Here is a 12,336-nt window from a genome sequence, read left to right on the forward strand (position 1 = left end):
CCGTTTTCCTCGTTGACTCGTAAAAGTATCGATTATTCGGTCATGTTCACACAAAACAATTCATTTGTTGCTTTCTATGTCATCACTAAATGAACTATACGAGGACAAAATGAGTGCATTTGTAAATGTAAGATTATCAAACATGTTTTCATCATGAAAAATAGTCAGGTAACATTTTTTCTTGTTCAAAAATGCAGCTTTTTCTTGAATTGAAGTCCATTTTTCATCTGTAACTTTAGACAAATAAGCCGTTGGTGTGACGCACGTGCACATCGCCCTCTGGTGGCTAACACGGGAAATACTGTTCGACCAATATAAGCGCAGTACATGTACGACTAGTACCTTACTAGTAGCAGTGTCATGTTTACTAGTAGTGCCGTGATGTTTGGCATTGCAGGAGCGTGTGCTAGTATTGAGGTAAAGTTTGTGTTCTACTTTATTCGCAGATAACTGTGTGTGACTGTCCTCCCCAGGAGGAAGAAGAAGTGCATTCGCTTCCTTGAAGGAGGTCGCTGCTCCACTTCATCTTGTTCACATCTAAGTGCGTCAGACTCTCCCCCCTCCCCCACACCAGCACACCCTTACCGCAGCCAACGGCGCCCCCTATCGCCAACGCCGCCACCGCCCCGACTCCCCCCTCCCCCTAAACGTGCCCAGCCGGACCAGTCGGGTCTGTCGGTCAAAGTTGCGACTTGAAGTCGGTGACCTTGGCTCACCTTCATGTGGCAGTGATGGCGTTTCCATGGCAGCGTCCACAAAACAAACGAGATTTGCTTGAACACTTTTTACTCCATTTTACAAATACAGTAGATCCCCGCGACTCGCAGGGTTTACCTTCCAGGACCACCGGCAAATGCCCCCACAAAAACGCGGGTAATTGATCGTCCCACAAACAACACACGGCTCGCTCCTCCCCCTCCAAAGCCTCCTGCTGGCTTGACGTCGACGTTCTCCCGTTTCGGCCCAACATTTGCAAGAAAAGTGAGTGTTGTAACCCTCTCCTTCTCTCTTCCATTGCCATTGTCCACTCGTGGCACAGTCCAGGTTCCAGGCCTTAGCAGTATCAAATGTGTAGCTCCTCACCACTAATCAATGATCGTGTAAGATCGCGGTGTAGAAGGTATGTACAATATATACAGCAACTGTGGTGCGTTCAAAGACCGTGCAGCGCAAAGACGTACATATGCTGTACAATTATTTGACTTGTATTATCACATATTTATAAATTATTAGCGGCTTATGGTGAATGAGATGTGTTTTTCTGCCAAATTTGCGGGGCCGTGCTGCCATGCTGAATGGCAAACGAGCGGGGATCCACTGTACATCAACATTTCACATCCCTTTCGTCCACAAGCAAGCTACTTTTTTAGGTCAGTAGAAAAGCACTTTTTGGGACGCCTTTCAACCTCATTTGAAATGATTTCTATGTCATTCGTTCTAAATAGAATGTTCCATTTTCATCGTCGTCCAGTTAAAAACACAAATCTCCTAAATGTGTCTGCTTTTTTTGTCTATTTTTGTGTTCTTGTGAGAAAAAAAACCTCAAGCACATGGAATTTTTTCTTTCTTTGGTTTAGTTTGTAGTCCTGTAATAATTACATTTTAATAATGAGTAATATCTGCGTGTGATAAGTCCACGTTACTGTTCCTCATGCTGATTCTGATTGGCTAGAAAGGCTGTCAGGTGCTGTGGTGCCCCCTAGTGCTTCAGCATGCGCTTGACAGTCAGAATTAAAAAAAAAAAAATTTTAGTAGGCCATTAAAAAGGTACTTGTGTATGCGTGGATGTTGCACCTGCATGACAATCGCCTGTATGACACAATTCATCCTGCTGGGACCAGCTCAGCCTTTATTTTGGCCACCTTCACTCTGTTTTATTGTATTTTGTGTATATTTTCAAGGTCACCTGAGAGGGATTTTAGTTTCTTTTCATATTTTATGTACTTTTTTTTTTTTTTTTTTTTTACTGAAGATGTTGCAGCTCTGTAAACAATCTTGAGACCAAATGGGTACTATTCTGTTATAATTCCTTGTAATGTTTTGATATAAATTGACTTAATTACAATGAACTTTTGTGTTTAAAAAAAGAAAATAGCTACAAAATATACTTTTATAGACTCCACCATTGCAATACTTTGTGTTCGTTGGATGTTTTGGTTAAAATTTGGTTGAAAGGTCAAGTTCTCCTTTGTAAGCTATTCCTTGTTCGTCCAGCAGAGGGCGATGTTGGCCTGCAAGCTGACTGTTTTTCCAACATTTTTTCATGTATTAAATTTGCTAAAACATTCATAATGTGTATGCATGTGTATTCAAATGGAGCAAAAAACGCAACTCGTTTTTTACGACATTTTATTTTCTCTTTCCCAAAGTCAACAAGAGATGTGAAATATTTTTCTTTTTCCCTCCGAGGTGACGTCAGTTAGGAATGAAGCGAGCCAATGTGGCAACCACCTCAACACAACAGAAAATATTAAAATTCCATCTAACATTGTCCAAACCAAGACAAACAGTAAAAAAAAAAAAAAGAAAAAAAGAAAGAAACTCCTACTTGGGGAAAATTGAGAGCAAATGTGGAGGAAAAAAAAAATCTGATTTGTAAAATGCAGACGACACAACGTGTGTGCAAACAGGAGTAGGACTTCCTTCTTTAAATAATGACAAGTCTGCTCGTTTTCTACACAGGTGGGGGTCGCTTGGGGGGGGAACAAGGTGGTGTTTGGAAGTTGTAGTAAATATGAACAAGTATGAACACCAGTGCAAGCAGTAAGCGGACGCGTTCCTATTCAGTGTGTTAGTGTTCTTCTACTTCTCTTCACACCATTGGTTCTCTTTGCGTACCTGAAGGAGACAAAAGGAGAACTTGGTGGTTAAAGAGACAGGGAGACCACATAAACGTCCACGTTCGATTGAGTGAGACGCCGCCGACCTGGGCTTCCTCTTCCTCTGTGAAGTCGTTCTTGATGTTGAAGGTCTTCCTGATCTCCTCGGGGGTCTTGCCTTTGATCATGTTGGCCACCGTCTTGCACGTCACGTCCAGCAGACCCTTGATGTCCAAATAGTTGGCGGCCTGAGAGACAAGAGACGACGAGACCGTGTATGAAAGGGGCTGGCAATCAAGCCGTGGTGCGGTGGAGTCAGAATGAAAAGCAGGCTTGCGTGCGCCTCATGTGGTCGTGGGGGGCTACCTGGTGCCCGCGGGCACCGTGTTGGTGACCCCTGGTCTAGGTTAACACCACTGTGCTGTAGTCGCCGGGTACACGGTCTACAAAAGTAAATTAACTCCACCAGATGGCAGCATGCTACATCTTTATCTAGCTCTGCATGCGCTTTAAAATGTTGCTACTAGGAGTGTCACGAGATGAGGATACACGAGATTGCGTCTGAGAACGAGGCGAGATTTGAACATTAAGAAAAGTACAATGAAAAACTATAACAAAAAAAACAGAATATATTGGAATATACTAATTACCGTAATTTCTACTGTTACCTTGCATTGCTCCTCACGAGGCTACACTCTTGTGCACTCTGTGTGTGTGTGTGTGTGTGTGGGTGTATGCTCGCAGCCCCACCTCCACCCACCCAGACAAAGACAGTGTATGACTGACATAAGGGCTCCCTCCGTTCATGCTGTCGTTCTGTGGAACAAACGCGACAAGCTGCTGAAAGCAATGCACAGAGTGAACCCTCTTCCTGCCTGTTTGGGGGCGGGAGACGAGGGAAACAGACACGCATGCACATGGCGATATACTGAGGCCGGCAACATTACTTGAGTTGATGTTGAGCGTTCGCACCCCCGCTTGCTACCCATGTGTTGGTATCAAAGTCCTGCGTTGCACTATTCATGCTGACTCGGCAGTTGGCTGCCATTCCATTTGCTGCTGTGTTGTACAATATCCTCGTTCATAAATGACCAGAGAGGTACAGTTTCCTTCCCACTTTCTCATGCACTCCAAATCATTTGTTAAGGTTTTAAAGGAAAAATACGTACTTGTTATGAATAATCTTTCCAATGAACGTTTTCTGTACACGATTGGGATTACTACTGAACACGTTTACGTCAGCTTTCCCGCTGTTACGGTCCACTTGCATTGGGGCCAAGCAGGTCAGATAGAAAGGTATGGACGGACATCAGGTCTTTCTCCAGAGAGCACCTAGCCTGCCAGCGGGACATTTTTTAGTGCCTTGTTTTCATGTTGAATTGGACGCCAACGAGATTCCACGTGGTATCGGCCTCGGCCAAAACGCGCCTACAAAGCCACCGAGGATTGGAACGCGGCGATGAAGCGGCGGGGCTTACGTGGACCAGTCTTTGACTTCCTGGAAGCCCTCAGTGGAATGTTCCATGTCCCAACGTCTATCCAGTTACCCCACACATGGACCACATACCTTGTAATGATTTGCTTCTACAGATGCACTATGGAAAGTGTCCTTACCGCCTCCATCACTGTTTGGTATGGTAACTGTACAACACGTGATAGGAAGGCACTCCAGCGGGTGATCAAGACCTCACAGAACATTGTTGGGGCAGCCCTCCCCTCACTGCAAGACATTTATAAATCTAGAGTCCTACAAAGAACACACAACCTCATCAAGGACAGCACACATCCACAACACTCATTATTCACACTCCTACCGTCAGGCAGACGCTACAGGAGTTTGAAGTCCAGGACCACAAGGCTGGCAAACAGCTTTTACCCACAGGCCATCAGGCTTCTCAACGAAGCACTCACACACGCCACACACAACACACGCACACACTCATAGCACTTTATTTATTTATTTATTTGTATTATTTATTTGTATTAATGTCTCTTTTGTTTTTGTTGCTTAATTTATTGGTATTTATGTATATGTGTTTATGTTTCTTATGTTCTTATTCTTTCTTGTGTTTTCTTTCTTTTCGTGGGAGAATGAACAGAATAAGATTTTCATTGCATAGTATAACTGCTGTTTTACCATGCACATGACAATAAAACTCTCTTGAATCTTGTAAGTCGTCACATGACACACCACACAACTACTACTACTACTATCATTTCTATCATTACTGGAATGATCAGCATCATATTCCAATGAATGTCATGTATTCATAATCATGTTGAAGTCATTCTTCTCCTTCACGTGATTCGGGTGATGATTATTCCCACCATGATGACGTGATGATAACAGCTGGCTGCTTCTTACCAGAATGAGCTCAAACAAGGTGCCTTGGTCCACTTTGAGGAACTCCTGATCCCAAACGGGAATGTCGTCGGTCCTCTTCTCCTTGTTCTCGTCATCCTCGGGGGGAGGGGGGTCGTCCTTGTGGTGGGTGCACCACTGGATCACCTGACACCACACACACACACACACGGGGAGAATATACCTCACATAAAAGCATGTTTTTGTTTATGCCAAAAAAATAAATAGTGGAATGCCCCAAACAGGCTTGGGTCGGCTGGCGGCCTCAAGGTATACCACGGGATGAAAAAGTCAAAACCACTACAAAACAATGTGCGTCACAGCGTTTCTATGAAATGACAGAAAGCGGAAGTGCTTCGTCACGTCCTGTGTTATTCCTCGCAGTCGGAACTGGGCCTCCACGTGTTGAAAGCACATGCGTGTGCTGTGTTGCCCCACGTCGGGCATAGACAGCACCGGCGTTAGCTGCCTCATTAGCATTGAGCGGCCGCACCGTTGTGGGTGTACATATTACCCACGCGGAGGCTCACCAGATGTGGAGATGTGATGGAGAAGGAGACAGGAGGGGAGGAGAAGTGCTAGAAAACCTTTGTTGTCCACTCAACAACAAGCAACAAGCACTTAACGTCGTCTCTGGTGCTAACAACAATCACACAAGTGAAAATAAGTTTAAAAGGTATGTGCATGGCTCAGATCAAGGGTACCCTTTGCTGTTTTCAACTTCACTTGAGTAGTATTTGAAATAGTTGTTCTAACAATGTGTACTATCCCTATCACTCTGACGTTTATAGAGTGAGGAAGCTTACCAAACCATAAATTAAGCCTGTTCATGTTTTGATTTTGCGCTAGCACGGCTATGTTGTAAAAAAGCTCCCCCAGTAAGTACAGCAGTTAAAGTGTGGAATGAAGAAACTGATCAAGTACTTCAGGACTGCTTTGGCTGCACAAACTGGGATGTGTTTAAAACTGCAGCGGGGAGGGAAGATTGTACTGTTGATTTGGATGAATATGCTTCTGCTGTTACTGGCTACATTAGCACATGCATAGAGACTGTTACCACCACCAAGTATTACAGAAAATACCCTAACCAAAAACAGTGGATGAACTGTGATGTAAGGGCTAAGCTACGTGCTCGTTCGACTGCATTTGTCATGGGCACCGCTGAGGACAACAAAAAGGCCAGATATGACCTGAGGAGGTCCATACGAGAGGCCAAAAGACAGTACAGACAGAAGCTGGAGGGCTACTATTCCACCTCAGACCCTCGGCGCATGTGGGCGGGGCTCCAGCACATCACAGACTATCAACAGCGGAGTAGCGTAGCCACGTCCAGCCAAACCACACTTCCAGATGAGCTGAATGAGTTCTATGCCTGCTTTGACACCCAAACTCCTGATGAGCAGAGAGGGTGGCTGGACTTGGGGAGCACACAGGACTCACCTCTCATGGTGACATCAGCTGATGTGCGCAGGGTTCTGAACAAAACAAACCCACGAAAAGCAGCAGGGCCAGACAACATCTCAGGACGTGCACTTCGAGTTTGCTCATCAGAGCTAGCTGATGTGCTTGCTGACATATTTAACCTGTCGCTTGCACAAGCATCTGTACCGACCTGCTTTAAGTCCACCACCATAGTGCCCGTACCCAAGAAGAGCAACGTGACCTGCTTGAATGACTATCGCCCTATAGCACTCACTCCTATTGTTATGAAGTGCTTTGAAAGAATAGTCATGACCCACATCAAAAAGAGCATCCCGGCGGCAACTGTGGACCCTCTACAGTTTGCATATCGCCAGAACCGGTCCACGGATGATGCAGTCAACACTGCCATCCACACAGCCCTTTCTCACCTACAGGGCCAGGACACATACGTCAGAATGCTATTTATAGACTATAGCTCTGCTTTTAATACAGTCTGCCCCCACAAACTCACAAATAAGCTCCTCACACTTGGCCTGTCTCCCTCCCTCTGTAACTGGGTGTTTAACTTTCTCACAGGCAGACCCCAGTCAGTCAGAGTCCACAATCGCACATCCAGCTCAAGAATTGTGAACACTGGGACCCCACAGGGGTGTGTGCTGAGTCCACTCCACTACACGCTCTTCACCTACGATTGCGTGGCCTCCCAGAACAACACCAGCATCATTAAATTTGCGGATGACACTACAGTCATCGGACTGATCACTGGTGGTGTTGAAACATCATACAGAAGAGAGGTGGCGGACCTCATAGCTTGGTGTCGTGATAACAATCTCCTTCTCAATACAGATAAGACTAAAGAGATGATCATCGACCCAAGAACAAGGGAAAAGGAGCCGCATAGACCCCTGTTTATTGATGAGACTGAGGTGGAGAGGGTGAAAACCTTCAAGTTCCTTGGCACACACATCAGCGAGGACCTCACCTGGTCTCACAACACCCAACAAATTATGAAGAAGTCCCAAAGGAGACTGTACTTCCTGAGAAGACTGAGGAAATTTGGCATGTCCACCACAATCCTGAGTTGCTTCTACAGATGCACTATCGAAAGTGTCCTTACCGCCTCCATCACTGTTTGGTACGGTAACTGTACAACACGTGATAGGAAGGCACTCCAGCGGGTGATCAAGACCTCACAGAACATTGTTGGGGCAGCCCTCCCCTCACTGCAAGACATTTATACATCTAGAGTCCTACGCAGAACACACAACCTCATCAAGGACAGCACACATCCACAACACTCATTATTCACACTCCTACCGTCAGGCAGACGCTACAGGAGTTTGAAGTCCAGGACCACAAGACTGGCAAACAGCTTTTACCCACAGGCCATCAGGCTTCTCAACGAAGCACTCACACACGCCGCACGCAACACAAGCACACACTCATAGCACTTTATTTATTTATTTATTTACTTGTATTAATGTCTCTTCTGTTTTTGTTGCTTAATTTATTGGTATTTATGTTTATGTTTCTTATGTTCTTATTCTTTCTTTTCTTGGGAGAATGAACAGAATAAGATTTTCATTGCATGGTATAACTGCTGTTTTACCATGCACATGACAATAAAACTCTTGAATCTCTTGAATCTTGAATCTTGAAAAAGTGTCTATATTTGGACATTGAAATCTTTCATGTAAAGCATGTCTACTTTTGTTGTGAAATGAACAATATTTTCTCTGATCATTTTGTTATGATTTCTACTTAGAATTAAAGAATGATGTCTGAAATTGGTTTCTAATGTGTTTTATTCAAATATTCTCAGTGTAAAAAAAAAATAACTGTTGTGTAATCATTAGTGAAACGTACATAACCTTCGTGTCCGCCTGCCGATGAAAATTTTGAAGAACATAATTCCATGGAAAAACAAACCCCATGATGATTACAATATATTATATATATATATATATATATATATATATATATTATATATTCATGGAATAATTACTCAACTCTGCAACTAAAGTGATTTTTTGTGTATAAAAGAGTAAAATAAGATTATTTTAACAAAAGTCTCACACACCTAAATTTCGTGTCCGGCCCGTAATGTACGTACCCTTCGAGCTCAGTGTAAATTGCGTATTGCTAGTAAATATTGAATTAGAAAATAAAAAGTGCCTTCTTGGGCCAAACAAAACTTGTCTCCTTCGGCCGGTTATTCGCCAAATACGCGTTCAGCAGGGGAATGTTTCACCGTGTCCGCCATTTTGTGTTAGCGTAATGTACGTTCAGTCACGACCTCGGCAGCATCAAGAAGCATCATTCAATTCGACAAGCAATCGGCGGTTTAACAACCATTGTCAAGTCTAAGGTAAGATTTTTTCATTTTTACATATATTGGAGAAAATCTTTATGCACTTTTAAATGATTTTTTTTCGTCGGTTGAGTTACAAATTTTGTGTTTATCGAGCAGTGTAACTCGTTTTGACAGCTGTTGTTTTTACCTCTCGTAGGTCGCCGTTCATGTCGTGTGCACGAAGCGGCAAAAAAAACACGCAAAGTGGGCAAAATTATTCATTACTAGTCGTATTTGACTTACTTTTATCCGTCGTATTGTATGACGTTGACATTTATCCAAAACAAATAAATTCTAGCATGTTCGTTGATAAATTGGTCCGTATTTAACCCGGAAGCGATCGGCGTGTCCCTCGTGGGAGGTCAAAGATCGCCTTGTAATTTTAGGTCTTTAGCATGATAATTCAAGAACCACTCACTCAGTGCATTTCACTGAATCCTGGCTCATGTTGCCGCAGTGCTGCAACGATTAGCTTATATTGTGGAGTTGATAGGTCAAAGTTGATGTCATTACAGTCTTAAGAACGGCTGATGGGATTTGTAGTCTTTGCAGTGATACAACAATGGCATGGCAAGGACTGAAGGTCCATTTTTCTTTGCCATATTTTCGGAGCTTTAACTCAAGATCTAGATTTATCACTTGTTTTTATTTACTTTATGATACTCTCTCAAATATAAGTTACTTTTCTAACAAAAGTCAAATCTATGCAGAGATAACAGCATAAAGTCGACACCGAGTTATGTGCATTACATCTAAGAAAGCGTGAACTTCGGAGGGTTGCTATGGGAAATGGAAGATGTCTCGAGCTCTGGTATGTTGGGTGTGTGTTTTGCAATGTTTGAAGTTTGTGTTTACAACATTACCAAGGTCTATCCGCGAGTTTGAAATTTTACCCAAAATGTAACACTTGGGTACCCTTGATCTGAGCCATGCACATATTGTTTAAGTGTAAAACAATACAAGTGTAAAATTTATATATATTTTAAAAGTATAAAAAAAAACTATAATTACAAAATACATGTAAAAAATACAAAAATTACTAAATAAGTGCAAAATATTTTTTGACGTGTAAAAAAATACAATTACTAAATAAGTGCAAAATGTATATATTCCTTAAAGTATAAAAAATACAATAATTATAAAATACGTGTAAAAAAAATACAATAATTACGAAATAAGTGCAAAATATTTTTTACGTGTAAAAAAAATACGAGTACTAAATAAGTGAAAAATATATGTTAGTGTAAAAAAACAATTACAAAATAAGTGCAAAATATTTTTTTGTGTAAAAAAATACAATTACAAAATAAGTGCAAATAACATTTTTAAAGGGTAAAAACACAATTACAAAATAAGAAATTAGTAAAAAATTTGGGTCGCCGCTTGTCAATGAGGGGTGCTGGTGGGTCCCGCAGCCGAAGCTGCTGAGGACCACTGCTGTGGAGGACCTTCACGTATCCCACCAGGCATCCTCCAGTTGTTTACGATGCTGCCTTTGTAGCAACATGGCCATCCTACTGACAAGAATGCTATGAATCTTTATTTGGTGTGTTACCTTCTTAAGAATGGCTGCGTTGACGTTGGGAAGGGGGACGGGGTCGTCGTCTCCTTCATCGTCCATTCCCAAATCTGAGAAAGGATAAAAGCATGTTTTACTGTGTGCTTACTTGACTCCAACGAGACCGCCTTGGCTTCTCACCTTCTAGCATGGTTTTAATGGTGACGGACTGTTTGGCTATTTCCACGTCCACCTCAAAGATTTCCCCATCGGAGCTCTGGAGCTTAATGGTGGGCATTTTCTGCGCAAAACAAACAGTAACGCGTTAGAATCGCATGCACGCTGATTCTACTCGCATGTATATCGAAATCAAACTGTTGAGGTGTGCAGTTTCAGGCGTCCATGGCGGTTTCCGCCGAAGCTACAAGCTAGCTAATGTTGTCGTTTGGTGACGATGACCGACTCCACTTTCATTATGTGATGAAAAGACCACGTAAGTACGCGCACATGACACCAACTTTAATATCATTCGCAACACATTCGGGTGTTGTGTATATAATATGTATATTATATACATATATGTGTATATCGAATTGTAAGCGCCACACGGGCGAAAAAGACAGTTAGCATCCTGCTGCGTCCCTAACCGTAAAGCGTCTGCTGTCTTTTCTGCTTCTTTGACAAATAATGCAACAAATTATCAACTTATAATCATAATAACATCAAAATATCCACATTGCCATATGTATAATGCTCGGTATGCATGCGCTTTATTTTAAACACGGCAAGCGTCGCCGTAAGCATTAGCTAGCTAGCATCTTGCTAGCTAATCACAGAGGCCGCTTAGCAACCACAACCTACAACGCACAAAGCCATTAAATCACATCAATATTGCAATAAATAAACAAACAGCATACCGTGAAGGTGTTGTGTATTAATGACTATAAATTCCTCTTTAGTCGCTTTAAGCTGTATGAGAAGAAGACGCCAAGTCTTTCCTGTCCGCTGTCTGCGCTGCTTTGTCATAACATGGAGGCGAAGGAGGTGGGGGCGCTGTTTATGTTCCTATTTTTTAGACACACGATACCTTTATCAGTCTAAAACATCAAAACCATAACGCTCAATACTTAAAATAAGGTTTAAGATTTTATTCTACAGTGGTGCACAATGCAATTAGCAAAATTAAAACTGTAAAAACGTATATGTTTACAGTATTGTACAGACTTTGAGGCTCGTTAATAGGTTCCGACTAACAACAAAGTAAGTGTGAAATTTAGTTCCGGGGTCATTTATTTACCGTAATTGTAAACATTCACAGTACTTTCATGTCACTAAAACGCTAATGTAGTTTTGTAGCGACGTAGAGATGTATTGTAATATTTGTGTTATAGGACGCTAAATATGTTCCTGAGGCAATTTGGAAATGGGCCAGCTACCAGTTGCTAACCTCTGACCTAGAGCCCCAAAAATGTCTTTGCCAACAATACTGATAGCTAGCATGCTAACCGCTAGCAAGAAGGCCCATAATGAAGGTTGTGTACGATGAAAACACAAATAAATAATACGTAAATACATGAAATTATTACATAAAAATAGAACTATTCAAACCAATTGTATATACCGTGGTATCTATATATCAAGTATAGATCCAGTGTCCATTACTCTCATAAAGTAAGTTATACTAACGAATAAATTAATTACTAATTAATAAATGAAAAAAAGCGTGCATCTATCTTTAAAGGTAACTTGCTCCGTAAAATCTCTTGTGCTGCTGTTTTTATCCTAATTACCTGACATTTGATTGACTTCTGAATTTTAAGATTAAGATTTTAAGAAGAAAAACATGCTGACTTTTTGTAGAGGACATATTTGTCTCTTAATG

The 12,336-nt window shown here is 42.0% G+C and overlaps 2 protein-coding genes across 14 annotated transcripts in view; one reads left to right on the plus strand and one right to left on the minus strand.

Annotated features, from left to right (window-relative positions):
* tcf7 (transcription factor 7) overlaps positions 1 to 2,743 on the plus strand; it is a 63,701-nt gene extending 60,958 nt beyond the window's left edge. For 6 of the 13 annotated variants that reach the window (XM_054754646.1, XM_054754648.1, XM_054754647.1 and 3 more), the window contains one exon: positions 474 to 2,743. In XM_054754646.1, coding sequence (XP_054610621.1) covers positions 474 to 696 — 223 coding nt within the window. In that variant the 3' untranslated portion in view covers positions 697 to 2,743. Of the gene's footprint in view, positions 1 to 446 lie in introns of all 13 variants that reach the window. The other 7 variants (XM_054754653.1, XM_054754657.1, XM_054754655.1 and 4 more) reach the window with 2 other exon arrangements.
* On the minus strand, positions 2,333 to 11,539 carry skp1 (S-phase kinase-associated protein 1). Its single transcript, XM_054754660.1, has 6 exons — positions 11,372 to 11,539; positions 10,656 to 10,755; positions 10,512 to 10,585; positions 5,185 to 5,328; positions 2,927 to 3,067; positions 2,333 to 2,838 (listed from the first exon to the last, which is right to left on the minus strand). The coding sequence occupies exons 2-6, from the start codon at positions 10,750 to 10,752 to the stop codon at positions 2,803 to 2,805; spliced, it is 492 nt and encodes a 163-aa protein (XP_054610635.1). The 5' UTR covers positions 10,753 to 10,755; positions 11,372 to 11,539; the 3' UTR covers positions 2,333 to 2,802.
* Between the last annotated feature and the right edge of the window lie 797 nt (positions 11,540 to 12,336).

The sequence above is a fragment of the Dunckerocampus dactyliophorus genome, chromosome 16 (genome assembly GCF_027744805.1).
Source record: "Dunckerocampus dactyliophorus isolate RoL2022-P2 chromosome 16, RoL_Ddac_1.1, whole genome shotgun sequence".
NCBI lineage: Eukaryota > Metazoa > Chordata > Actinopteri > Syngnathiformes > Syngnathidae > Dunckerocampus > Dunckerocampus dactyliophorus.